This window comes from Mustelus asterias, chromosome 14, assembly GCF_964213995.1.
Source record: "Mustelus asterias chromosome 14, sMusAst1.hap1.1, whole genome shotgun sequence".
Taxonomy (NCBI): Eukaryota; Metazoa; Chordata; class Chondrichthyes; order Carcharhiniformes; family Triakidae; genus Mustelus; species Mustelus asterias.
Window position 1 is genome coordinate 38,225,989 of NC_135814.1, and position 27,836 is coordinate 38,253,824.

Consider the following 27,836-nt stretch of genomic DNA (forward strand, 5'->3'; position numbering starts at 1 on the left):
AAATGTCATAACATTCAAGGCCAAGAGCTGGAAAGTGGGATTAGTGTAGATTTAGTGTAGTTTTGTCAGTGCAGACTCGATGGGCCAAAGGACCTCTTCTGTATTGTATGACTCTATATATGTTAGCATTTGACCTACGTGGGTGCAACATTACACTTTTTTTCTTAGTTAAATGTCATTTTGCTAATGCTGGGCTAACTCCACAGCATATTTAAATCTGTTTGTAATAGTTGAGTATCCTCTTAACTCTCGCACATAGTTTGGTATCGGGCATAACTTGCAGCAAATAGGAACTAATTTAATACAACCGAGATTTCAAAACACCATACAAGTTCTTCAGTAAGCCGAATACTCAACTATCCAGCAACAGCTTGTAGTGTGGTGAGGTATCTTTGAATAGTAGCCTCAGGTTGTTGCTTAATCCTTAGATTAGCCCTCTCTCCCCATTCAAAACTATTTCTTAGCTTACTAGAAACCAGAGGGCACAACCTCAGGCTAAAGGGACGATCCTTTAAAACAGAGATAAGGAGGAATTTCTTCAGCCAGAGAATGGTGAATCTGTGGAACTCTTTGCCGCAGAAGGCTGTGGAGGCCAGGTCATTGAGTGTCTTTTAAGACAGAGATAGATAGGTTCTTGATTAATAAGTGGATCAGGGGTTATGGGGAAAAGGCAGGAGAATGGGGATGAGAAAAATATCAGCCACGATTGAATGGCGGAGCAGACTCAATGGGCTGAGTGGCCTAATTCTGCTCCTATGCCTTATGGTTTTACAATTATAGTGGTATTCACAGGACGTCAATTAATAATACTTCCGCTTTATCAATTTATAAATTGTTTTGCTTTATTTAAGCAACGACTGTCAGAATATCTGTTAAAACATAGTTGAAAGTGTGTAGAGTTGATTTCTGTAGCCACAATTATGTACATTTTCATTCCAAAATTAACTGAATTTGTGCAGCCTAGTATCAGTTTACAAAATGTGCAGGTTAGGTTGATTGGCCATGCTAAATTGACCTTAGTGTCAAGGAAATTAGCAGGTTAAATATGTGGGGTTACGGGAATAGGGCCTGGGTGGGATTGTGGTCGGTGCAGACTCAATGGGCCGAATGGCCCCCTTCTGCATTGCAGGGATTTTATGATTCTATGGATTCCATGAAAATATTAATTTGTTCAGGTTTCCTGAATCATTTTGTTATCTGCCATTTTAGCTGCAGATAGTAGAATGCTACAATTGCTTGTTGCATGAGTTATTTTTCCCATAGAAGTGCGGGAATCATTATTTGCCAGATTCTGTGTTCTTTATTATCCTTTGCAATATTGAAAAGGAAGGCCGATGTTAGCTGAATAAGTTTTAACTTATTGTGTGTTTCAACTTAATTTCTCTGTCATCGTGAGATTGTTTCATTAAAAATTTTCTTGCAACATTTAAAATGTTACTTTTGCAAGATATTTTAAAACTGGTGCTTGTAGTTCTATGTTGGAATGGTCAAGCTATCCAATTTGTCTCGGATGTAGATTTTTCTTGCCCGTCTGCTTTTCATCAGTATTTCTCCCCTGTAATGCGACTGATTTCTATGCAACAATAGTGTATAGCTATGTAATGTTGATTTAACAATTTTTAGTTCCAAATAATTTATTTTGGCTTTGTTTTGGATAGCTGGTAGTGCCAAATCTGAAAAATGAAACCATGGAGAGAATGTACATTTTTTTTTGCATTTGTTAAAACAAATTTAATGTTAATTCATGGTATTGACTCTAATGTTGTGATTGTTTCAGTATTTCTCCAGAACTGATCGTGTATTAAAACATAAACGCATGTGCCATGAAAACAGAGATAAAAAATTGAAGTGTGCATTGAAGATGGGTGATATGGGAGGGAATGAGGAAGATCCAAACATTTCCTTGCAACATAAAGATACTCCATTGCCACGAAAAAAGAAGCAGAAAACAGGAGATAAATCCAGGCCGTCTGTCACCCTCACTGACAAAGAGTGCACGGTGGAAAAGTTAGATCAGAAAAAAGACGTGATTGAGAGTGACTATTCGTCACTCTACAGTATTTCTTCAAAAGTGAAAGATGAATATATGGTGACTGAATACTCTGTCGAAATACCGCATTCATCCCACAGTGGTGATCCCCTAGAAAGTACATCCGGAGATATCCATCCACCAAAACTGGTCATCAAGAAAGTTAGCAGCAAAAGAAGTCAGAAGCTAGAGTTGGAACCAAGCCAGGCAATGTCTGCATTATCCACGTACGAAGAAAATAAAGTTACTAAATATACCTATGAACTTATTGATAAACCAGGTCTGCTGGACTCTGAGGGAAACCACGATATTGATCAGGTGGATTCCTTACAGGAAGTTCCCAGTAAGCCCGTGCATAGCACGAACAATTATGATGACGCAATGCAGTTTCTGAAGAAAAAGCGTTATTTGCAAGCAGCAAGTAATAATAGTCGAGAGTATGCCCTGAATGTAGGCCAGATAGCGTCACAACCATCTGTGACCCAAGCGGCTGTGGCTAGTGTAATTGATGAAAGTGCAGCAGCATCTATGTTGGACACACAATCATTGAGTGTTGAAATAAAGAATAGTCATGACAAAAGTGGGATTCCTGATGAGGTATTGCAGACTCTGCTAGACCATTACTCTCATAAGGCAAATGGGCAGCATGAGATGTCTTTTAGTGTCGCTGATACAGAAGTGGCCTCGAGCATGTCAATAAACACTTCAGATGTAGCTGAGGTTGCCCAGACTGAGAGAGCTGGTGCAAGTTCCCAACTGACACCTTCAGACAAAGCCAGTATGCTTCATGAATATTCAAAGTTTCTCCAGCAAGCTTTGGAACGAACGAGCCAGAATGATGCATATTTACCCAATCAGACCCTTACTTTTGGAACTGACAGCCCGACCCTTTCAAGTCAACCATTGTTTTCGTCTATGGCCTCAATGACTATGCAGCGTGGCTTTAGGTCAGGCATGAATTCGCCATTGCGACCATCCTCTGAGAAGTCCCACTATGGTTTAATGGTGGGTGAGTCCCAGCACTCCTTTACCTTTTCAAGCGAGGAGACAAATCATAGTTCTGTCTCGGCACAAGAATTCTTGGATCAAATGACATCTCAGAAGAAGGTAGAAGCTCAGCCTGTCCATCAAGCCTACCAAATAGGCACGTTTGAACAGACATTCAGAGCCCAGTACCAGAACGTAAGGGCTGGTGTGCCTCCCCCATACAGTGCTTCCAATGGACAAGTAAATCTGAGGGTACGTGGAGCTGGTGCAGAGTTTCCAGAGTTCCCCTTAGTGAGTGTACCTGAGGGAAGAGCTCAAATGACTGCTTCACCAGATGCCACAGCCAGTCAGGCCTTTGGATAGTAGGAAACTGTAATCCTTGTAATGTATCTGAGGCTAGCACTTCAAAATGACAATTCTTGTATTATGCGCTGCTCTGTATAGGATGGAGTGCTGTATATTCAATAGGCAATGCAGTTTTGGTTCAATTTACCACATTTATACAGAAGCATCATAATCTAGGCCTCTCGAATACCAAAACACAATTACGCTGCAGTGTAACAATGTTTAAAAATGTATTTTCTTTGTCTATTTCAGCCATGCACAGCATGTCCCAGGTTATTGTGTTGTGGCAGGGTTAACTGTTGTTTAACACTGATGCTGTTGCTTTGCCTCACCTTGTTGTAACATGCCCCAAATATTTTTGGCACTTTTTAAAAGGAAAATAAATAATCAGTCACTGCTATTTGTAGGGTATAACCAAACTAATAACTTAATTTCTTTGGATTTTCTTTAAATTTATGCACTTTTCTACTCTGATTTACTAAGATTGTAAACAAAAATTAACAATTTTGTTTGTTTATATGTAGAATACTTTACGAAGTAATTGGAACATAATTTTTATCTAACTTCCATCATCTTTACTTGTGAGGGACTCCACAAAATTGATGAGTGGGAGCAAAATGGTATTCCACCGTTATCCATTGAGCATTCTATTTATACCATGATTTAAGAAAATTAAATTTTATTTATTTTAGAAATGAAAAGATGGGAATTTATTTCAGTGAGAACTGTTGCAAGCACAAAGGGTGCTTTATACTGCTCTAGTCGTGTGATGCCGTTTTCAACTCTCAACTTTCAACTCTTCAAGATGTTGGGCTGCCTTATTAAAAATATATAGTTTATATCCCTATTTTTGTATGTTTAGTGTATAAAGCCATTTTATGTTCCCTTGTAGAAAAATAAAATAAATGACCTGTTAATTTATATTGCAGTACCTATCCCTTTATCTGTAAAATACCTTGGCTGCGTAACAGTTTTTCGGAAATATATAGTGCAAGTTATCTGTCATCCCACAAAATATGTTACTGATTATTACATTTTCTGTAAATGTGATTTTGCACCTTGTGGAATGCTATGTTTTAAAGATTGGATTAAGCATCGAGATCTTAATTCCCCATTCAATTGCACATGCATATTTGATGCAGTTTAACAAGACTTCTACAAACGAGTCAGGTGATTAAGAATCTCCCAAGCGCATTATCAGTAGGTAGTCCTCTGACTTGAAAAAAGCAAATTGCCAACGCATTGGTTTTAAGTTAGCAATTTAGTTAATGGTTTTGAGGCAAACCTTGTTCAAACTGAGCGAGACAGCGTTGGTTAAAACAGATTTGTACGGTGTGGATATGTTACTGGTCAGTGAAACCCTCAAGTTCCATGAAGTGCTTTAAGAATGTTTCAACCAAAGATGTAAATTTTATATTTTTTATATTTATATCGTCTTTGTAACATTTGAAACATTCTAAAATTTACTGGTGGGAGGGGAGGAGGGGTGGGGGGAAGGGACGGGGGGGGGGGGGATTGTGGTAAATGATGTCCAGAAGAACTCTTAAATGTCTTTCTAATCTAGTTGCAATTCACCAGTGTTGTCAGACGTAAGTACAGTTGGTGCACTTCAAGCTAATTCATTGGACATGAAGCGCTTTAAGATATTTAGAGGTGTAAAGTGGCACTATATAAATGCAAGTTCTTTATGACCATGTGGCATTTAATTGAGACTAAACCATTATGTGTATGCACTAATTATAGGTAGGTTATGTGTAGTGGTACATTTCAGAAAAGCTCATATAGGTTTCAGCTGCCCACCCACATCTTCATGCTTTATGAGCAGTCATTTTGTAATTTTTCTGGGGAAACCACCATACAAAATATTGACAGCCTAATTATACTCTTTCCCAACTTCCAACAATGTCAGCTACCCGAAGAAAAACCATCCTATTCACACACAACCTTTCTAGTTTACTGTAATTAAATAACATGCCAGTGAGTCAACAAATAGAGAATTATAGAATAAAATTCTCAATGTTGTGCGTATAGTACTTGGTATGTTTGGCATGAGACAGATGGATATCCACCCACCTTATAAATGCCCAGATTCACACTTGGATCCATTTGAGTTTGTCATAGAAGAACAGAAAATGCTGAAAATACTCAGCAGGTCTGAGAGCATCTGGAGAGAGAAAGAGTTCATGTTTCAGGTCTGTGACCTTTCGTCAGACGTGAAAGGCCAACTATGTTTCTTTCTTCACAGATGCTGCCAGATCTGCTGAGTGTTTCCAGCATTCTCTGTTTCAGGTTTCCAGCATCCGCAATAGCTTGCTTTTGTATTAAAGTTTGTGGAGCCCAGTTTGAAAGCCTAGGTTATAATTGAGCTAGATATATGTGGAAGGTTTTCACTGAGCGGACCAAATATGAAGGATGTCTCGGTTGTGATTTTTGTGCTAAATGATTATTGGATTACATTAAGCAGTCATATTTACCTGGTGATTACATGTTTTTTTATATTAATATTCTTTCTCAAACCTTGAAAATTATATAAATAAATGGGTACTCAATGTTTAAAAAACAAAAGAGGCAGCTGCAGTATTATGCTGCTACAATCAAGGCACAGTGACCCATCAAGTTTTGAATTGTTGTGTACATCTTATTGCCCACAAAGTTCATCTTGCACTTAAGTTAATATTGTTGCCTCAAATCAATCCAGTAAGTTAATTTTAAATTCATGCCAACAATAATAACTATAACTAACAAGCCATAAGTCTGTGATTTCACATCTGTGAATTATGCCCCTCTAAAAGAAGGGCCTAAACTAAAGTCACCATGTCTGATTGGTTCTCCTGTTCTTATTTGAGTTTATAGCATACAAAATGAAACTCTACTTCAGAGTTAGTAAGGTATACAATGTACTTTCAAAAAATAATTAAAACCTGCACTTTTAAAATACTTTCACCAGAAGGTGAGAAAATGTACAGTAAAACTATTTTCAACCTGTAACCCAAAACCTTGTTTCAGCTTTATAGTATTCAGAAGATTTTGCGTAATTACATTCATTCAAGTATTTTCTAATAGAGCAGCCAATGTGTTTGATAGACCATGTGTAAGTGATGATTCTTTACAGTTGATCTAGTGATCTGTCCTTGTAATGGCATGGGTCCCTTTTATTGTAAAGTTGTATCTCCTGTGATTGCAAATACTTGGTCTTCCCTTTTATGGCTCTTATTATCGAAAAAAAAAATGCATTCCAAGAATGAAAAGTTGTATGTAATAGTGCACGATTTTTGCAATTATTTATTTTAATGTGCAAGTTATTTTGTTTTCATCACCCAATGTTTTAACGTGAGATATTGAGTTTTTGAATGAGGAAGGGGACAAAGAGAGACCCTGAAGAAGTAACTTAAGTACCATACGATTAAAAATTAATTAAACTGAAACAACACATTAGGGAAGCATTTTTCTCCCTATATAATTATATAGAAATTTTATTTTCTTGCTGTGGGTGGGGTGGAAGGGAATCTTAAATTATGAAAAAGGGTAATTTTGCAATTTTTGGTATTCTGCTGTGGTGGGAATTCTGAATGTACAATCCAAATTCATACCTTTTTTATGTCTCAGCATTAGTCTATATATGTAATCAGACTACAGCTGCCCGCTAATTTCCAGTCTGCGATGATAGCAAAAGATTAACACTGCATATCTATACAGAGCAGCAAAATGGATAACAACATAGGTAAAACCGCATCAAATTTCTAATAGCAGTTGCATAGATTTTATGTTATATGCTAGCCATTTATACACAGATGGACTTGCTAAGTGATACTTTATTCTGGTCTCTTCTAGTACACTGGTCAATTTTATACGTAAGCTTGCTTTTCTATTAATGTAGAAGTGTTAACTAAAGAGATCAATTTTGTAGTATATTGTAAAAGTTAAATTTGTTACAGAATCTGTTGGGCATAGCCTATGTACAAAAAATATTTACTTTTTTTTGTTCGATTGTTCACTACTCCACAATCAAGTTGAGCAGGAGAATTTGTGTTTGTAAAGTGTCAGCAAATCTGTCAGACTTTTGTTTGCCCCACATAAAAACTTGTTCACTTACCTTCAGTATCTTTACATTCAGGGTTTCAATGCTGGCGTGCAAATATTTTGGGCAATGGATTCATCAGTAATACATACTGATGCAAAGAGTTTGATGATTTGCAATGTGTGATCAAATACTGTGTAGATATGTAATAAAGCAAAATCCTACAATATGCTTCAAGCAGTTATCAAACTATATACAGTACTTTCTAAACTGTATTAGAGAAATTGAAAGTATCACATTTTTGTCTGAGTCTTTTTAATGCTTAGTTATAAATAAATGTTCAGAAACCCAGTTATTCTTGTTGGTCTTTATTTAATTTTTAAACCATGATGATGACCGATAACGCTTGAAGATGGGGAATGCTGCCAATTCTTGAAGGATCCTGCATGCAAGAAAACCTTTGTGTGTGAAGCCCACTATCTGTCTCCACACCTGTGACATTTTTACCACTGTTAAGATCTTTCTTATGGATGACATTTTGGTTTTGAATTTTAAAAAATAAAGGTGCTGTGTCTTTATTTGTGAAAAATCATAGCATGATATCAATGCCTTGCGAATGTAAATTATTATAAACACTTTATTTAGTGATTCCTTTCTGGCTGTGCCAATTTGTAATTTTTCACGACCAGTCTGCTCCATCTTCCAAACATTCACATGCAAGAAGCCTTTTCCAAAAATGCAAACTTTTTTTTCTGGAAATGTAGCAGTGAAGGCAGAGAGAGGATGACATTCCCTTTGTTCAATTCCACCACCCCTCCCTACTCTCATAGTATAAATCTCTGCTGACTCTCTTTCCTCTCAGCTCTGAGGAAGGGTCATCTAGACTACAAACGTTCAAAGTTTTTAAAAGTTCAGTTTATCAGTTACAAGGCTTACATTAACACAGCAATGAAGTTACTGTGACATTCCCCTAGTCCCCACACTCCTGTTCGGGTCAATGCATCTAACCGGGTTGGTTCTATTCTCTACACAGATGCTGTCAGACGTGCCGAATGCCTTCCCTGCTGAGATTTTCCAGCATTTTTCTGTTTTCGCTGCAGAATATTTGTTGTCTTATGAGTGAGGAAGCTGATAAGCTGTTGATCGGTCAAGTTGCAACTGAATCATTGGGTTTTTTCTGCAGCAGTTGAGGACATTACTGTACAAGTTGCCGTTGAGTAACGTTTTTAAAAAAAGGTTATTTTTTTAAAAACCGCCTCAAGTGCTACAGTAGGCAAGCTCTCAAACTGAAGCTCACATGCGATTCAAGTCTTTTTCGCTGGAAATAAGGGTGAATGTGAAATGCGTATGGAGTTGCATTTATCAGATTATACACAGATGTTCTGAAAAGTGGATAATGTTGGTTGTGGGAGCGTTCAGTCTGGCGCAGGTGGTGATTTGGGATTAAGGGAAAGTACAATTTTTAAGCTGTAACCGTTGACATTTGGCAGGTCCTGCCCCAACTCAGGGCGCAGCTAATGAGGATTAGCTTGTGGGTAAGGGCAGCTTGACTAGAAGGCTTTCATGGCACCGAATCAAACCGATGCAGCTACTTCCGAGTAGACCTCATTTCTTGGAGCAGTTTTGAGGCAGACTGGCTGCCTTGGTTTGACTGTAAACATTGGAAATGTTTAACCCTGACCAACGGTTCGATGCAGTCGAGGGTGGCAGAAACTGTGACCAAAACCCCCTTCAGCACCACATAACTTGTATCGTTTCTTTCTTGAACGATCCCCGACCTGCTGTAGTCCAGCTGTTAACGGGAGCTGCTGTCTATAGGTCCCCAGCGAAGGTGCACAGAATCAGAACTGAATTCGATTTTTAAAAACCAGTGACCTGAACCCAGCTCCTGATAGCGCCAGATTACTGAGAGTTCACGGGCAGGGCATGGGAATAAATTGCCAACCTGGGTCTTGGGGTGGGGTTAGTACAAAATGCTTAATATGGGTGTGAAACTGCAGGAATGGTTCGAGCTAGTCCCGGGATAACCGGCCTTAAGTTTAAAGTGGGTATCGATCGAGAGGGCTGATTTCTGATCAGGTTTCTTGGCAATACGTGGCAGTGTGTGTGTGAGCCTCTCTGCCCCAGCGGGTATAAAGCAGGAGCTGCCCTGGGAAATGATCCGAGTCCGGGGCTACCTTCCTCTGGAACCCTAACCAGGGGCTGTTTCCTTTCTGACAGCGGAGTTATAACCACTCTGAATTCAGCAGCAACCGGCAGGGTGAAACAAGCGGCGGAATGTACCCAGTCATTGTGCAATTCCGCGATCAGAGGGATTCAGAATCAGTGTTTCAGAATATAAAGCACTCCTTCCACGAAAGTAACTGAAAACTTGCCGAAAGAAAGTTAAACTTCTGAATGTTTGGAAGTCACAAATAGTCAAGTTGACAGTATTAGCTGGAGCTAAATGGATAAAGCGAGACTGCACTTTGCATATATTTTGTGGCCAGTTTTCACTCGTGAGCCACATTTCCATTTTCTGATGGGAATGCATAGTTCGTGTTTGGTAAGGGAGTGAAGGAAAGGTGTTACCCGGATCCGGATGCGGAACGTTTATTGGTTTTGACTTGCTGGCTCTCGGGACTGTTCCTCATGCCAACAAAAGTCATGTTCCACAACTTCACTGAATTGACAGCAGATTCTGGCAGTTCAACATCGCAAGGACCCACTGTCTTCCCTGTATAATAAGGTACCAGCAGTTGTATTTATGGGGGAGGGGGGTGAAGAGAGGGGAAAGGTTTGTGTTTTGCCATGATGTATTTGCACTGGGTTTAATTTGGAAATCTATTAATGCCGAACTGAACCGTGGAGCCTACACCCTGTAAGTTGTAATGCTTACTACATTTCCTGATTTCTGATATGTTCTGTATACTTGTCGCACTTTCTGAAGAGGAACTCTGTCCCGGTTGTTAAACAGAGAGGAAAAATCCAACAATGAATTGTAATACCTCTTTCAATTGTATTGCTTGGAACATTTCCTGATTTCTGATATGCTCTGTACATTTGTACTTTCATAAGAGTTAACTGTCCAGGTTGGTAAAAAAAAAGGGAGAAATCCAACAATTGTATGGAATGATGGATAAGGGAGTTATTTTATGAAACGAAATTTACCAAGATTTCAGAGATGTTGAAGTGCATTTGAAACAATTTATAAATATCGTCCGAGTTTTCATTTCGAAGGGAGATCACTAGGTCTACTGTAAAGTACTTTTCAAAAAGAATACACCGTGAAAATGAAGACAGGTTGTATTCAATGTGGGACACCTTTATTGCTGACAGTCACTGCAATCCATTCTGTGGATGCTTTCCGGGCCGCAGTTCAGCCTAAACTTAATTACTGTCTTATGATGAGTTGTCAGTGTTTCATGGATTGTGTTCTGTTCTCCTAACCCCACCCCCGTCCCCTCCTACTTTGGAATTTTGCTAACTGTTAATTGACTTGACTCACCATACACTCCTTTCCGATTTCAATACCAGCTACCTACCTTTCACTATTCCTACTTCATCCTCAGATCTCTTAGCCATCTCAACTCCTTGAACATTCTGCTCATCAACCTTCCAGATCCACCTTATCCAGAGCTCTGCAGCTTGTATCGTGTCCTGCGCGCCCAGCGCCCTGTTGTAAATCCGCACGCCCATCCACCTGTTGTAAACCCACACAGGCTCCCTAACCCCAAAATCGTTGTCCTTTTCTCCAAACCCCTCCGCCAGCACTCTGTGGTATTCTGTATGCCTACAGTATACTCCTTTCTACAGTTATATCTCATCATCCTCCAGTCTTCTGATTCTCTGGTTTGCTCTCATTGCGCCTACATTTTGCTTTTACTGTAGGTGACAGAGCTTGAGGCACCACATCTGTATCCCTTGGAATTCTTTAGACTTCTTTTCATCCATATGCTCCTCTCCTCATTCAAAAATCTCTTCCAAACTTACTTATATGGCCCCATGTTTAATCATTTCCCAAACTTTTTGCTTTTCCAATTTTGTCAGCTTCTGAAAGGAGAGGGCCCATCATCAGAACTATATGAAGCAACAGCTGGAATATTGAATGTTAACAGTTGTTTTAGTTGACCCATGCATTTTTTCCCCTAAATTGTAATATTTTCAACTCCTCTGCAGTTTGCTCCTCCCAAGTAGGGGAATGTTGATAAGGTGTGCAATCAGTAGTGATGATCTAAAGTAATGAATTATGACAGTAAACCTAAAATGTTTTGCAGATGTATTGTAAAAAAAAGTTGATAAATGTTTAAAACCATGAGAAACAACTTGGGGAGAATTATGCCTTTTAATGTTATATCATTGTGTTTTAAAGCTGAAGTTATCATCTATTGAATTCCTTCATGATCCAAAATTTTATCAGGGAGATTACATTCATCTTCTGGTGTGTCTCATGCTTCCCTGGTTGCCCTGCAGTCGAGGTGATAGTGGGACATCCCATGCACCCTCCCATTCCACTCCGGTTACTGCATTACTGATGATTGTGGGATAATTTTTGACTATAATATTCCTACACTATCACAGTGTCACAAATGGGAACATTCTTAATAGTCGGTCTCTGCATTGAATAACTAATCCTTGGTGATTTTAACATCCATCTCAACTCCTTGTGTCACTGCCCTCTTGTCCTTTAATCTCCTCCTCCATGTAAACTCCCCAGACTACCACAGAGCAGCAGTGCTAAAGGATTAGTTTAATGTAGGGTAAATAGAAGATCATGGCAAATGTATCCTTATTTTGCTTTGCAGCATTTAAGATTTGTTAATTTCCTTCAAGTAACATTAGACAATCTGTACTAATGTGAACTGAAGGAGCAAAATTAAATTGAAGGACTTTGTCAATAGTGGCTGAGATCAGTTTCTTGTTTTGTTTGAACTACTGCCCTGTTTCGAGTGTATTCCAATTTTATAAAAAAAGATAAAAATTAATGGATTATCTTTTGTTGTTATCTAAATAATAAAGGATGAGAATGCTGACCCAGTGGACTCTACAATCAGATGCTCTCACTGCCTCTCTCTGCAACTCCCCCCAAGATGTCTGTTGACTGATGTACAATGCCATCCATGAAGCTATTATAGATGATCGCATCAATATCATGGCATTGACAGAAACCTGGTTCAGGTGTGGTGACATTTGTCCCCTAAATGAAGCTTCCCGCTTGGCTATACCTTCTAGTACTTGTGCTGCCTGGACTGCATGGTGACAGTTTAGCTCTCACCACCAAATTGTACCTGTGCCTGACAACGATTCCTTTGAACATCTTCTTCCAGCTCTCTCATTGAAAAAACCTTGTTCAATGCCAGCCACTCACGCATGATAATGTTTTCACCAATAAATCTTCACTGCTTTCCACCCTCGGCCTCTGCATTGAATAACTCTAATCTTGGTGATTTTAGCATCTATTTCATCTCATCATTTTCTCTCTCCTTGTGTCACTGCCCTCTTATCCTTTAATCTCCTCCTCCACATAAACTCCCCAACCCATAATCATGGCCACCCCTTTGACCCTGCCACCTCAGTCTTGTTACTCCCATTGTGTCAATCCCAGGCCTAGCCATTTCTGATCACTTTCCTGTATCACTCTTTACCTACACTTCATTCCATGCACCGACTCTACCTCCTCCCAAGGTGTCCCTGGGAAAAAGCTATGCCCAATTTCACTTGCAACTTCACTTTCCAAATCACAACTGTCTAATCTTGGTCCCCCAGTTTCTGCAACATTTCTATAGCTTGATTTTCTCAACTACACACTCATTAAGATCTTTCATATCTTAGTCTCCAATAAAATCATTATTCCCTCTTGCCCTAGCCATTCCCCAGAGTTTCACTTGCGATGGCTCTAGTGTTCTCCCAAGTGTCTTTCGTCGCCCCCTCTAATTTCTCATCTACATGTTGTCATCCAAAAACACAGCATTAATTTTCCTATGTATGGAGACGACTCCCAGCTCTGCCTTGCACCATCTCTTTCGACTTGTCCGCTGTTGTTTAATTATCGGACTGCTTATTTAGCATCCAGTACTGGATGAGCAGAAATTTCCTCCAATTAAATGTTGTGAAGTTTGAAGCCATTGTTGTCAGTTCCCATTCCGTATTCCGCTCTCCAGCTACCAACACTATTCTTCTCCCTGGCAGCAGTTTAAGTATAAACCAAACTGGGGCCAGGTATAACATCAAGATGAGCTCCTGACCATACATCTGCACTGTCTCTAAGATCACTTAGTAACTTTGCTGCTAAAATTCTCACTCATGCCTTTGTTACCTTTAGACTTGACTATTCCAAGGCACTCCTGCATGGCCTCCCGTATTTCTATTTTTGTAACTTGAGGTTCTTGCTATCTGTGTCTTTACTTGCACCAAATCCATTCACCTATCACAACTGTACAGTCTGATCTAAATTGGCTCCTGATCAAGCAGTTCTTTGATTTTAAAGTTCTCATACTTCTCCATGACATTGCCCTCCCTCTCTGTAATTTCCTCCAGCCCACATTCCTCCGTGGTATCTACAATCATCTAATTCTGGCCTCTTGAGCATCCCTGATTTTAATTGCTTCCCCATAGGTTTAAGTGTATTTATTAGTGTCACAAGTAGGCTTACATTAACACTGCAATGAAGTAACTGTGAAAATCCTTAGTCACCACACTCCAGCGCCTGTTTGGGTACACTGAGGGAGAATTTAGCATGGCCAATGCATCTAACCAGCAAGTCTTTCGGACCGTGGGAGGAAACCAAAGCACCCGGAGGAAACCCATGCATCCACAGGGAGAACATGCAGACTCCACACAGACAGTGGCCCAAGCCAGGAATTGTCCCCGGCGCTGTGAGGCAGCAGTGCTAACCACCGTTTCACCCTTAGGTACCAAGACCATAAGCTCTGAAATTGCCTCTGACTCTTGATCAACTTTTCTTTCTTTTAAGAAATTCATTAAAACTTACCTCTGACTAGGATTTTCACCATCTTCTTTGATGTTGCCTTCTGTGGCTCAAAGGCTGAATTTGCTTTATAACAACTCATGTGAAGTACTTTGGCCATTTTAGTACATTAAAGATACAATATACAAATATGTTTTTATTGATATCTTAGAACAAGGCAAAGTCATAAAATTCCTACAGTGCAGAAGAGGCCATTCAGCCCATTGAGCCTGCACTGATTGACAGATGGGCCCTTTCCCATAAACCCCACACATTTCCCATGGCTAGTCCATCTAATCTACACATTTGGGATTCTAAGGGGCCATTTAGCATGGCCAATCCACCTAACCTGCACACCTTTGGACTGTGGGAGGAAACCAGAGCACCTAGAGGAAACCCATGCATGGGGTGAACACAGACTGTCACCCAAGGCTGGAATCGAACCCAGGTCCCTGGAGCTGTGAGACAGCAACACTAACCACTGTGTCTTCAAAACATTCATAATTAATTGGTTAATCACGTTTAGAATTTAAAAATAGGGGAAGGTGGCAGATTGGATGCAAAATTGGCTCAGTTACAGGAAATAAAGGGTAATGATCGATGGATGTTTTTGGGAATGAAAAATGGTTTCCAGTGGTGTTCCACTGGGCTCAGTGTTGGGGCCATTGCTGCTTGTCTATACTAATAATTTAGACTTAAATTTGGGAAGCACGATTGGGAAATTTGCAAATGACACAAAAATTGGCCATGTAGTTGATAGTGAAGAAGATAGCTCCAGAATTATATCAATGATTTGGTTGAAAGGGCAGAAAAGTGGCAAATGGAATTCATCTGGAAAAATGAGAGGACATTCATTTGGGGAGGGTAGCAAGGGAATACTCAATAAATGGGAAGAAATTGAGACGGGTTGAGGAAGTGAAAGAGTGCTTGTCCACAGGTCTTTGAAGGTGACAGGACTGGTGGACAAGGCGGTCAAGGAAGCATATGGAAGGCTTTCCTTTATTGGGTGAGATATTGAATACAAAAGCTGGGGTGTAATGATGGAACTGTATAAAATACTGGTTAGGCAACAGCTGGAATGTTATGGACAGTTCTAGTCATCATATTACAGGAAGGACAGAATTGCTCTGGCGACAGTACAGAGGAGATTTACAAGAATGTTGCCAGGGCTCGAAAATTGCAGCTATCAGGAGAGACTAGATAGGCCAGGTTTCTTTTTCTTGGAACAGAGGAAGACTGGATAGGCCGGGTTTGTTTTTCTTAGAACAGAGGAGACTAAGGGGTGACCTAATTGAAGTATACAAATTATGAGTGGCCGAGATAGGGTAGACAGAAAGACATCTTTCTCTTAGCTGAGGGGTCAAGCACCGGGGGTATAGATTTGAAGTGATTGGCAAATGGATTAGAGGGGACATAAGGAGACACCTTTCTTACCCAGAGGGTGGTGGGTGTCTGGAATTCATTGCCAAAGTTGGTTGTTGAGACTGAAATAATCAACTAATTTAAAACGTACCTGGATCTGCACCTGAAGCTCTGTGACCTGCAAGGCAAAGGAATAGATGCTGGAAAGATGACTTAAAATGAGTGGCTATTTTACTTTTCTTTCACCAGTGCAGACATGATGGGCTGAATGGCCTGTATGGTTCTAACCTTTCAGCTGATCAGAGTTTGCCTTTCCCTTGATATCTCAGTGAATGTATCCCATTTGAAGTCCAGAACGCGCTCTGATTTGAATCCTGGCCTTTGCTAATATAATTCATCTCAGCAGGATAACGGTCGGGTGGGACAGCTATGGTCTGCAGTGGGTGGGTGGTTGGGGGGAATGAGGGGTGGATGGAAAATTGGATACCCACATCCTCAGTATGGCTTTGTGTAACTGGTAGGTTAAGGAAAATTTGCTAACTGAAGAGGAAAAATAATTCTCCAATGTTCCATCCTGCACACCCATTTTGTTTCTTTGTTTCTAGTTCCGTGTATGCTGTCAGTGTTTGTTTGTGGAACAAAGCTGAATGATATGTCCACAGCTCATGTTCCGTCCCTGAAGGCTGCTAACAAATGTTTCAACAGTTACGTCATGCTGCAGTTGTCCAATTCAGATTGTGCTTTGAAGTGTTCTGAATTCTTGACAAATATGATGGAATGGATTTTTAAAAGCTGAACTAATGTACCTGAGAACTGGTTTGACAACCTGTTTTGAGGCAAGTGCTAGTCCGAGTTGCCTGCGGAAAAAGAAATCTTAAATCATGAAGGTTATCGGCAGGGTTTGCTTGAAATGGGTGTTATCTTTAGACTGAGTGAATGGTAAGGTGTGTTTGCCATATACAGAATGCCAGTATTTTCAACCCAGCCCCTAAAAAGAAGCTCGTAGACTTTTCCAATCTAAAATATAAACACATTGTTTAGGTGTAATAAATTAGGCTTTTCAGATATGACTTTTATGGTTAATATGTAGCTAATCTCCAGGTGTGTGTGTGGTGGGGGATAATTCATCCAAAGAATATCCCATCTTCGTAGTCTATGATTGCAAACTGCCCACACGGTAAACCCCCTTGTTATGGTGTTAACTTGGCTTTAGAATTTGTACTGCAGACTATAGGTGCCTTAATTTTCATTCGATTAGTAGTGAAGCTTTTTTAAAGATGGAAATGGATTGAGTCTGGAAGAACCAAACTTCAACCTGGTTGAGAAACACATTTACCTCACCTTGTTTGTTTTTGGTTTTGCCTCACTTATAGTTGCAGTGAGCAAACCTTTGGGCGAGTCACAAGTTGTACTGCAAACTGCACAGCCTGCCAGAAGAGAGCTTTGCCTTGCTGGTTCCTCATGAACCCATGGTTGAGTTGATCTGCTTTCTCAACATAACAAAATGAACCACCGTAACCTTTTTGTGAAGCGCTTTGGAGGTTCAAAAGCCAAAACACCATGTTGGACTTGTTCTCCTGACAGTAGAAAATCACATGAGATACATTATTCATTTTGTTGGTGCATCGAGGTACAACTGAAATGTTTTTACATAAACGTGGATGTAGCATTAAAACTGCCCTTTTAATTATACCTTTTGATCTTCACTACTAAGCTCCCAATCACTGAGTGCTTCCAAAGTTCTGGTTGAATCACAACTTCCTCCAGTTCAACATTGGGAAAATCTGTTAAAATGCCCAACCAGAAGGCTATGTCATTAATCCGGGCTATCCTTCAAGAGACTTGAGAATAAAACTACATGTGGAAAGGGATTATTTTTAGTGTAGTATCTCCATTCACAATGATGAGGTATTGCAGAATTTTAGCTATCTGTTTAGTTTTTTAATTGGTTATGAGCCACCAATGTATCTTGATAATAATAAGCTACCTTGCATTACTCTGAGATATATATTGTACTGTGCTCTCCGTTAATACCAAATGTTACAACTCTGTGCATTTTCTGCTGTCTCTTAGTTCTCATTACCATGACTTATGTTCAAAACTGCATGTTAATCTGAGTTTAACATGCTGCTTCTATTAAAAATAGGCTAATTACTTTGTATGATAATAATGAAATGATTGAGAAATATGGATCAATGTACAATTATCTTACAGAACATTTAGAATTAAGTGTTTGTCGAAGAGAATGTTCATCTGTTTTGTAAGAGTTGCATTTCTTGGGAATGATTTATTAGTAGTGAAGCGACAAGATAACACTTCTATTAATGATACAGTAAGAAGTCTCACAACACCAGGTTAAAGTCCAACAGGCTTATTTGGTAGCACAAGCTTTCGGAGTGCTGCTCCTTCATCAAGTGAATGAAGAGTTGTGTTCACAAACAGGGGACATGTAGGCACAGACTCAACTTACAAGATAATGGTTGGAATGCGAGTCTTTACAGGTAATCAAGTCTTTACAGGTGCAGACAATGTGAGTGGAGAGAGTGTTAAGCACAGGTTAAAGAGGTGTAAATTGTCTCCAGCCAGGACAGTTAGTGAGATTTTGCAAGCCCAGGCAAGTCGTGGGGGTTACAGATAGTGTGACATGAACCCAAGATCCCGGTTGAGGCCGTCCTCGTGTGCGGAACTTGGCTATCAGTTTTTGCTCGGCGATTCCCCATTGTCGTGAAGGTCGCTTGGAGAACGCTTACCCAAAGATCAGAGGCTGAAGGTCCTTGACTGCTGAAGTGTTCTCCGACAGGAAGGGAGCACTCCTGCCTGGTGATTGTCGAACGGTGTCCATTCATCCATTGTCGTAGTGTCTGCATGGTCTCACCAATGTACCATGCCTCGGGACATCCTTTCCTGCAGCGTATCAGGTAGACAACATGGGCTGAGTCGCAAGAGCATGTACCGTGACCTGGTGGATGGTGTTCTCACGTGAGATGATGGCATCTGTGTCGATGATCCAGCACGTCTTGCAGAGATTGCTGTGGCAGGGTTGTGTGGTGTCGTGGTCACTGTTCTCCTGAAGGCTGCGTAGTTTGCTGTGGACAGCAAACTGTCTGTTTTGAGGTTGTGCGGTTGTTTGAAGGCAAGTAGTGGGGGTGTGAGGATGGCCTTGGTGAGATGTTCATCTTCATCGATGATATGTTGAAGGCTCCGGAGAAGATGGCATAGCTTCTCTGCTCCGGGGAAGTACTGGACGATGAAGGGTACTCTGTCCACCATGTCCCGTGTTTGTCTTCTGAGGAGGTGGGTGCGGTTTTTTGTTGTTGACGAATCGGAACTGTCGATCGATGAGTCGAGCGCCATATCTTGTTACGAGGGCGTTTTTCGGTGTCTGGAGGGACAAGCCCTCCCTATACACAGGACCTGCTCAGATGAGGAGGATCACTACATTCAGTGAAAGATGCCCTCATAAGAACAGGATGTAGCGCTCGACTCATCGATCGACAGTTCCGACGTGCCACAGCAAAAAACCGCACCAACCTCCTCAGAAGTCAAATTGGGGACACGGCAGACAGAGTACCCTTCATCGACCAGTACTTCCCCGGAGCGGAGAAGCTACGACATCTTTTCCGGAGCCTTCAACATGTCACCGATGAAGACAAACATCTCGCCAAGGCCATCCCCATACCCCCACTACTTGCTTTCAAACAACCGCGCAACCTCAAACAGACCATTGTCCACAGCAAACTATGCAGCCTTCAGGAGAACCGTGACCACGACACCACACAACCCTGCCACAGCAACCTCTGCAAGATGTGCCGGATCATCAACATGGATGCCATAATCTCACGTGAGAACACCATCCACCAGGTACACGGTACATATTCTTGCAACTCGGCCAATGTTGTCTACCTGATATGCTGCAGGAAAGGATGTCCCGAGGCATGGTACATTGGAGAGACCATGCAGATGCTATGACAATGAATGAATGGACACCACTCGACAATCACCAGGCAAGAATGTTCTCTTCCTGTGGGGGAACACTTCAGCAGTCACGGGCATTCAGCCTCTGATCTTTGGGTAAGCGTTCTCCAAGGCGGCCTTCACGACACACGACAACGCAGAATCGCAGAGCAAAAACAGCCAAATTCCGCACACGAGGATGGCCTCAACCGGGATCTTGGGTTCATGTCACACTATCTATAACCCCCACGACATGCCTGGCTTGCAAAATCTCACTAACTGTCCTGGCTTGAGATAATTTACTTTTCTTTAACCTGTGCTTAACTCTCTCTCCACTCACATTATCTGTACCTTTAAAGAACTGATTACCTGTTAAGACTCGCATTCCAACCATTATCTTGTGAATTGAGTCTGTGCCTATATGTTCCCTGTTTGTGAACCCAATTCTTCACTCACCTGATGAAGCGCTCCGAAAGCTTGTGCTACCAAATAAGCCTGTTGGACTTTAACCTGGTGTTGTGAGACTTCTTACTGTGCCCACCCCAGTCCAATGCTGGCATCTCCACATCATGGCTATTAATGATGGCAAGCCAAAAAAAAATCATGTATAGCATTGAGCCTTTGTACCCCACACTCTTTTTAAAGAAATATAGTAATCGTCAGGGCAGTAGGGCTCTTGCATTCTGTAACAGCCACCAAAGGCAGAGAGCTACACTTGATATTTATATAGATTTTGTAAACTTCAGAGGTGATTCGATTGATGTTGTTAGGATTGTGAAGGGAGTTGGTAAGTTAGATAGGGAGAAACCTCCTTCCATGTGAGGCAGTCTGTGACAAGGGGAGCTATCCTTTAAAAACAGAGCCAGGCCTTTGGGAGAGAAATTCAGAAACACTTCTTTGCATAAAGGCTGATGGAAGTGTGAAACTCTCTCCCGCAAAAAGAAGCAGGTCTATTAATTTTAAATGTGATTGATAGCTTTTTCTGCATTTGAAACTTTTATTGAAGAGATGTCGCTTTCAGAACGCTTTATTCATTCTCTTTACCGCATAATCATAGAATCCCTACAGTACAGAAGGAGGCCCTTCACCAATCGAGTCTGCACTGACCCTCCAATAGAGCATTCTTCCCAGGCACTATTCCCTTAGCCCCATGTATTTACGCCACCAATCCCTGTGACCAACACATCTTGGGACACTGAGGGGCACTTCAGCATGGTCAATCAATCTAACCTGCACACCTTTTGGAGTGTGGGAGGAAACCCACGTAAACACAGGGAGAATGTGCAAACCCCACACAGTCACCCAAGGCCGGAATTGAACCTGGGTCTCTGGCACTGTGAAACAACAGTGCTAACCACTGTGCCAGTAATCTGGCAATGGGATTGGCGATCCTAATTGCAAGCTGGGCTACCCCCTCCACAATTGTCTTGTGCTTTTCAATGGAGACATTGTGAGCAATCTCTGCACAGTAAGTCTTGGTGCTCATCATTTGGGCTTCCAGCTCCTTCACCTTGTGGACCAGGAATGTCTCGAATCCTGAGGGCAGCAAGTGTTTAGTCGTCTTATTGCTGACATAACCGATGTGAGGCCTTAAATCTCCTGCGCACCCGATTGTCAATCCTTGCTAATCACGGGTACTAAGGAATATGGAGCCAATGCAGATGGATTGGGTTAGGATACAGATCAACTGTTATGCCATTGAATAGCAGAATAGGCTGTAGGGGCTGACTGACCTATTTATATTCCTGGAAACTGGCTACACAATAAACCTATGAATGTAACATTCACTGTGCCTGACATTGTGATATTCTGATGGTGGAGCAGCTGGTTCAAAGATGTGCTGTTGTATTTAAATTGATTTTTCTCAGGATCATAGAATGATTACAATGTTGAAGGAAACCACTCTATCCATTATGTCCATACTGGCTCTCTGCGGGAGAAATTCCACTAGTTGCACACTCACATCTTTCTCCATGTAGCAAATATCCCATGCAAATATTTTCTCATGATAATTATCCAATTTATTTTTGAAGAACATGATTCAGTCTGTCTCCTCACACTCCGGGCAAGTGTATTCCAGATTTTAAAAGGTCTTTTCTCTTGTCATCTTTGGTTCTTTCGATGTGGATTATAGTCCTAGTCCCTTTTGGGACTATTCTGGATCAGGTGTACCTCTCAGATGATCACTCTTGCTTTAAGGTTGAGAAAGACTGACCTCGTAGATACTTAACTGGATCTAAAGAAGAAATCTAACTCTTCCTGAAGGAAAGGAACCACCAGAGAAGATTGCCATCCTCCAGCTGGCCTTTTTAAGATGTTTTAGCCAGATTATGACAAGTCAGATACTATAAGGATCTGGGCATCTTTCCTCAATAATGTAAAGGTAAAGTCACCATAGTCCCAGATAACCACAGGCTGCTATCCGCTTTGAGGGGGAGAGCTAACTGTTGGTGATTTCATAGAATCTCTACAGTGCAGAAGGAGGCCATTCAGCCCATCAAGCCTGCACCGACAACAATCCTACCCAGGCCCTATCCCAGTAACCCCACGTATTTACTCTGCTAACCCCTGACACGAAGGGGTAATTTAGCATGACCAATCAACTTAACCTGCACATCTTTGGACTGTGGGAGGAAACCCATGCAGATACAGGGAGAATGTGCAAACTCCACACAGACAGTCACCCGAGGCCAGAATTGAACCCTTGTCCCTGTTGCTGTGAGGCAGCAGTGCTAACCACCATGCTGCCCACCTGATTTAACCTGAAGATCACCATACCTCCGGCAAGGAGCAGGGTTGAAAAGCCTGGCCTTCATGAATAACCCACCTCCACACTGAAGAGTGTATGGAGATGGGCTCAAACAGAAGGGTATTTACATGAGGCAATATATTTTCTAAATTATATAAATGGTTATTAAAGAACTGAACATGCAATTCAAATTTTATGTCAAGTTAATCACTACATTGATAGTTCTGGTAAAATAAAGTATAATCTTTAGAGAATCCAGGTTTAAATAATGCTATAAAAAGATATTTGAGATTCCATCAATATTGAAGGTAGAATAGGCCTTAAATCCTATCCCAATTAAGACAGAACTATAATTGTTACACTACCGTAGCCTTTACCTTGAGAGATGCTGAAGTGAATCCAATAAATCTAAAAGTCCTACTGTATGTTTTTAATATTCATAGGAGAGTTGAACTAGCAGGAATTTATGTTGAGCACACATGCTGGGCACCATCCTTCATTCTAGTCAACACCCTTTAAGCAAACAGGATACTGAGAGATACAGACAATGGAAATTGCCTTGCTTTTTGCCTTGCTAATTGTCTCTTAAGATTGAAACTCAGTTTCTCAGATTCAGTAACAGTTAATTTAGTTAAATTTATCCATTGTTAGATTGTGGTATATTAAATGCCAGACCAAGATGATGTATCTATGATTTGCAAAGGTCAGTTCCTGTTTGTCAGAAACTGCCTTCTGCTAGAGGATATGCCATTCCTATGCCACAGGATGTTGGTGTGCTTGGGCACACAATTATGCATTGGCGTATTTAGGAACTTCTGGAATCTGGTCCTCTGCTTTTAACTTTTAATCCCAATTTTATGGAATCATCCTTTTTAATCCATAGAATCACTTATAAACCTTAGAACTCCTTCATAATTCTGCCATTCATATTACGCCGGTGTCCTCTGGTCTTGAACCTCTGCCAATAGGAACATTTTCTCCCTATATACTCTATCCAGACCCCACATGATTTTGAACACCTCTATTAAATCTCCTCTCAACTGTCTCCTCCAAGGGGAACAGTCCCGACTTCACCAATCTATCCATGAAACTGAAGTCTCTCGTCCCTGGAACCATTCTCATAAATCCTTTTCTGCACACTTCCAGTGCCTTCAGATCCTTCCTAAAATGTGATGTCTAGAATTAGACAAAATACTCCAGGTAAGGCTGAACCAATATTGTATAAAGGTTCACCGTAACCTCCTTGCTTTTGTACTCTCTGCCTCTATTTATAAAGCTCAGGAATGTCTTATTCATCCTTTTCTCAACCTGCCCTGCCATCTTCAGTGATTTGTGTACATGTCCCCTCAGGTCACTCTGCTCCTGCACCCCCTTTAGAATTGCATTTATTTTATATTGCCTTTTCTTGTTCCTTTTACCAAAATGTATCAATTAGCTCTTCCCTGCATTAAATTTCTTCCATTCTACCAGCTGGTTTATGTACTCTTGAAGTCTATCACTATCCTTGTCATAGTTCACAATACTTGCAAGTTTTATGACATCTTCACGGGTCAAGAAAATCAGTGGTCCTAATACCGAGTTCTGGGAAACTCCACTACATATATTTTCATAGAATCCCGACAGTGCAGAAGAGGCCATTCAGCCCATCAAGTCTGCACTGATTCTCTGACAGAGTATTTTACCAAGGCCCTCTCCCCTGTAACCCCACATATTCACCATATTTAATCCATCGACCCAACAGATCTTGGGACACTAAGGGTCAATTTAGCATGGCCAATCCACTTAACCTGCACATCTTTGGACTGTGGGAAGAAACCAGAACTCCCGGAGGAAACCCATGCAAACTCGGGAGGAAGTGCAAACTCCACACGAACAGTCACCAAAGGCTGGCATCAAACCAGGGTCCCTGGCACTGTGAGGCAGCAGTGTTAACCTCTGTGCCACCATAAGACCTCATTCTTATTTTATATAAGGATGTCTTGATGTAATGTAATTTTATCAAACCATGTTTTTAGTTTAAGGCTGAAGAATAGGCTGTAGTTTGTTATATGGGATTTGCATAGCTTTGATATGTCAGAGTTGTGATCAGTTGACTACCATACAAATGTTAATATCAAACAGTGCACACACTAAGTCTTTGTTTAAAGCTGATTCAATCAATGTTGTTTTGCTTTAACGTCATTCATAAAATAGGGACTATATATCATAGAATCCCTACAGTACAGAAGGAGGCCATTCAGCTCATCGCGTCTACACCGACCATAATCCTCCCCTGACACTAGGGTCAATTTAGCATGGCCAATCAACCTAACCCGCACATCTTTGGACTGTGGGAGGAAACCAGAGTACCCAGAGGAAACCCAGGCAGACACAGGGAGAATGTGCAAACTCCACACAGACAGTGACCCGAGGCTGGAATTGAACCCTGGTCCCTGGCATTGTGAAGCAGCAGTGCTAACCACTGTGCCACCATGCCGCCTTATCCATTTAATGTTGCGACGTTCACAATAAAAAAAACATATTTTATTAAAAATCTGGCATAATATCCTAAATAACTTAATTCCAGTTGTCACGATTTTTTGCTTTTCTGTTAACATTTACCATTGTAAATTGTCATGTCAACAGTTTCCAAGCTTGCTGTCAAGTGGGTGCAATAACAGGCTGTGACCACTAGATGGCTTTGTGAAGTAAGTTTCTGGAATCTAACCATCACCATCTTGTATGTTTAAAAATATACATTTATTCATCAAATTATCATGGCAATGCTACAGGTAATAGGCAATTTGCTATCTTCAATATATATAATTGATTTCTGGTAAGATAATTTAATAGTCCAAATCACCTTTGTGTGATTCTGGAATTAATTGGGAACATTTGACTCTTTCTTGCCAATCCTAGAATAATTATCTCTTTCATTATCAGAATTTTACAGCACTGATGCAGGGATTTGTACAGAGCAACTCAAACCACCACTCTTTCCCATGTTTTTCTATATTTCAGATATGTATACACTTTTCCTGTCAAAAACGCAGTGGTGTCCTGCTCCATCACTCTAAATATTCCATACTCCAGCAACCTTTTGTATAAAGGAATTTCTCTTCATCTCTTCTCACTCTGCCAGTGTCCATTCTAAATTAGCTTACTCCTATTGGCTAACTCCTAAACCAGAGGAGTCCTATCCTTTCCCTATTCACTATTGAAATCCTCCATAATGTTAAAAATCTTTATCAAATCTCTAAGAACAAAGAACAATACAGCACAGGAACAGGCCCTTCGGCCTTCCAAGCCCCCACCGCTCCCTGGTCCAAACTAGGCCATTCTTTTGTATCCCTCCATTCCCACTCCGTTCATGTGGCTATCTAGATAAGTCTTAAACGTTCCCAGTGTGCCCGCCTCCACCACCTTGCCTGGCAGCGCATTCCAGGCCCTCACCACCCTCTGTGTAAAATACGTCCTTCTGATATCCGTGTTAAAATCCGTGTTCTGATATCCGTGTTAAACCTCCCCCCGTCCCTCACCTTGAACCTATGACCCCTCGTGAACGTCACCACCGACCTGGGAAAAAGCTTCCCACCGTTCACCCTATCTATGCCTTTCATAATTTTATACACCTCTATTAGGTCACCCCTCATCCTCCGTCTTTCCAGTGCTTTGCTCCATTGCAAGTAGTTCCACATCTCATTGCTATAATTTAGTATCACTGGGATCATCGATGTAAACCTGTCCCATAATCTCTCTTTTGGGGTATCAGACTAGACTCAATGTTGACATTCTTGCCTCTTTGTTAAAGGGCCATGAGTTCAAATTCTACTCCAAGGACATGAGTGCATATTATAGCTTATACCCTGTCAGAGGTGCCATGTCTTTGATGAGATGTCAAACTTTGGTCTTATTTGCCTTCTTGGGTGGGTCCCACGATATGGTTTGAAGACGAGCAGGGGGATCTATCCCTCATCCAGCACTGTTAAGTAATGATTCTAATGTAATCTTTTCTAAACCATGTTTTTTAGTTTAAAGCAGAGGAGTGGGCTGTAACTTGCGGCATGGATATACATGATTTAAAGAAAAAAAACAAATGGTCCATGACAATTCTGGCAAGTTGACACGCAAACAAATGCAAGTGCTAATGTCCAAGATTACCTGACCATTTCTTTCATTGTTGTTTGTGGGGCCTTTCTGTGTACAAATTGGTTACCATATTTTCCTGTGCTACAACAGTGACTATACTTCTAAAGTACCTTGCTGATCGTGAAATGTTTCAATTGTATAGCGAAATCGATGACTATTGCAGGTTTTATCAAGAGACAGGAGTATTTTCCAACTGATGCCATTAAAAGCTCTGTAAAAATCAAAATTAATTCTTTCTTTCTTTCTTCATCACTGTAATATGTTTTCTTATGGGACTTCCCAAAATTGCACATAATACTCTGACTGTAGCCTACTCAATGTTTTGTATATATTGGTCATTTGTCACTCTTGCATACTGTGCCCTGAAAAAGCCTAAATTGCAGCTAATCTTTTCATTGGATTTTTCCACTTGTGTATGCACAGGGAAGATTGCATTTGAACTCTCCGGTTCCTCTGCCTCACTCGTTCATTTTTTCCATTGTGTGCACCCCCATTCCTTGCATTTCCTCTCAAAGGTGTGTAACCTCACACTTAGATTAAATTACATCCACCATCTGTCTGTTTATTCTGCAAACTTCACCTTCCAGAAGTATTTTACAGTCCTCTTTACTATTTGCAATTCCTCCAATGCGTGATTTGCCAGAATATTCAAAGATTCTGTTCTCTCAATCCAAATTGAGTATATATCACTTTGAACCTTCCCCAACTCTTTGCTCGTAATCTGTATGTTAGCTCAGTTGGCTGGATGGCGGGTTAGTGATGCAGAGTGTGCCAACAGCGTGGGTTCAATTGTTGGCTGAGGTTATTCATGAAGGCCCCGCCTTCTTGATCTTACCCCTCACCTGAGGTGTGGTAAACCTCAGGTTAAATCACCACTGGTCATCTCTCCCCCTCAAAGGGCATTTTATGGTAACCTGGGAATATTGCGTGATTCTAATATCCTTTTACTTAAATGTTGCCTCAATTACCTATGTTCTTTTGACAACTGTAATTTTTGTGATTGGTGTACCAAAAGTATATCAGTTAGCACATGTTTCTAGTTTTGTGTTCTGCTAACTTCTGTAATGCACAAAAAGAAATAAATTACATAATGATAAGAGACTATTTTCTCCAACCAATCCATGTTGGTTTTTACCCTCCACATAAACAGAGCTAACAAACCTGATCACATTTAAGCCTGATCACATTTGCTTACCTAATTCTCTCATGCCTCATTCTCTTTCCTTCTTCCCCTATTCAATTAATCTTGAATGTTGACATAGTTTATGCCTCACTCATTCAGTACGGAAGTACATTCCACAGTCTTGCAACACTTTGT

General features: G+C 40.8%; 2 protein-coding genes across 3 annotated transcripts in view; both read left to right on the forward strand.

The window, feature by feature from the left end:
• Positions 1–4,275, forward strand: part of znf148 (zinc finger protein 148) — a 62,456-nt gene extending 58,181 nt beyond the window's left edge. For both annotated transcript variants that reach the window (XM_078228192.1, XM_078228191.1), the window contains one exon: positions 1,778–4,275. In XM_078228192.1, coding sequence (XP_078084318.1) covers positions 1,778–3,379 — 1,602 coding nt within the window. In that variant the 3' untranslated portion in view covers positions 3,380–4,275. The remainder of the gene's footprint in view (positions 1–1,777) is intronic.
• A 5,653-nt stretch (positions 4,276–9,928) lies between these two features.
• The window catches only part of slc12a8 (solute carrier family 12 member 8), a 152,159-nt gene continuing 134,251 nt past the window's right edge, over positions 9,929–27,836 (forward strand). The window contains exon 1 of the mRNA XM_078229173.1: positions 9,929–10,107. The gene's annotated coding sequence lies outside the window, so the exon portion shown is untranslated. The remainder of the gene's footprint in view (positions 10,108–27,836) is intronic.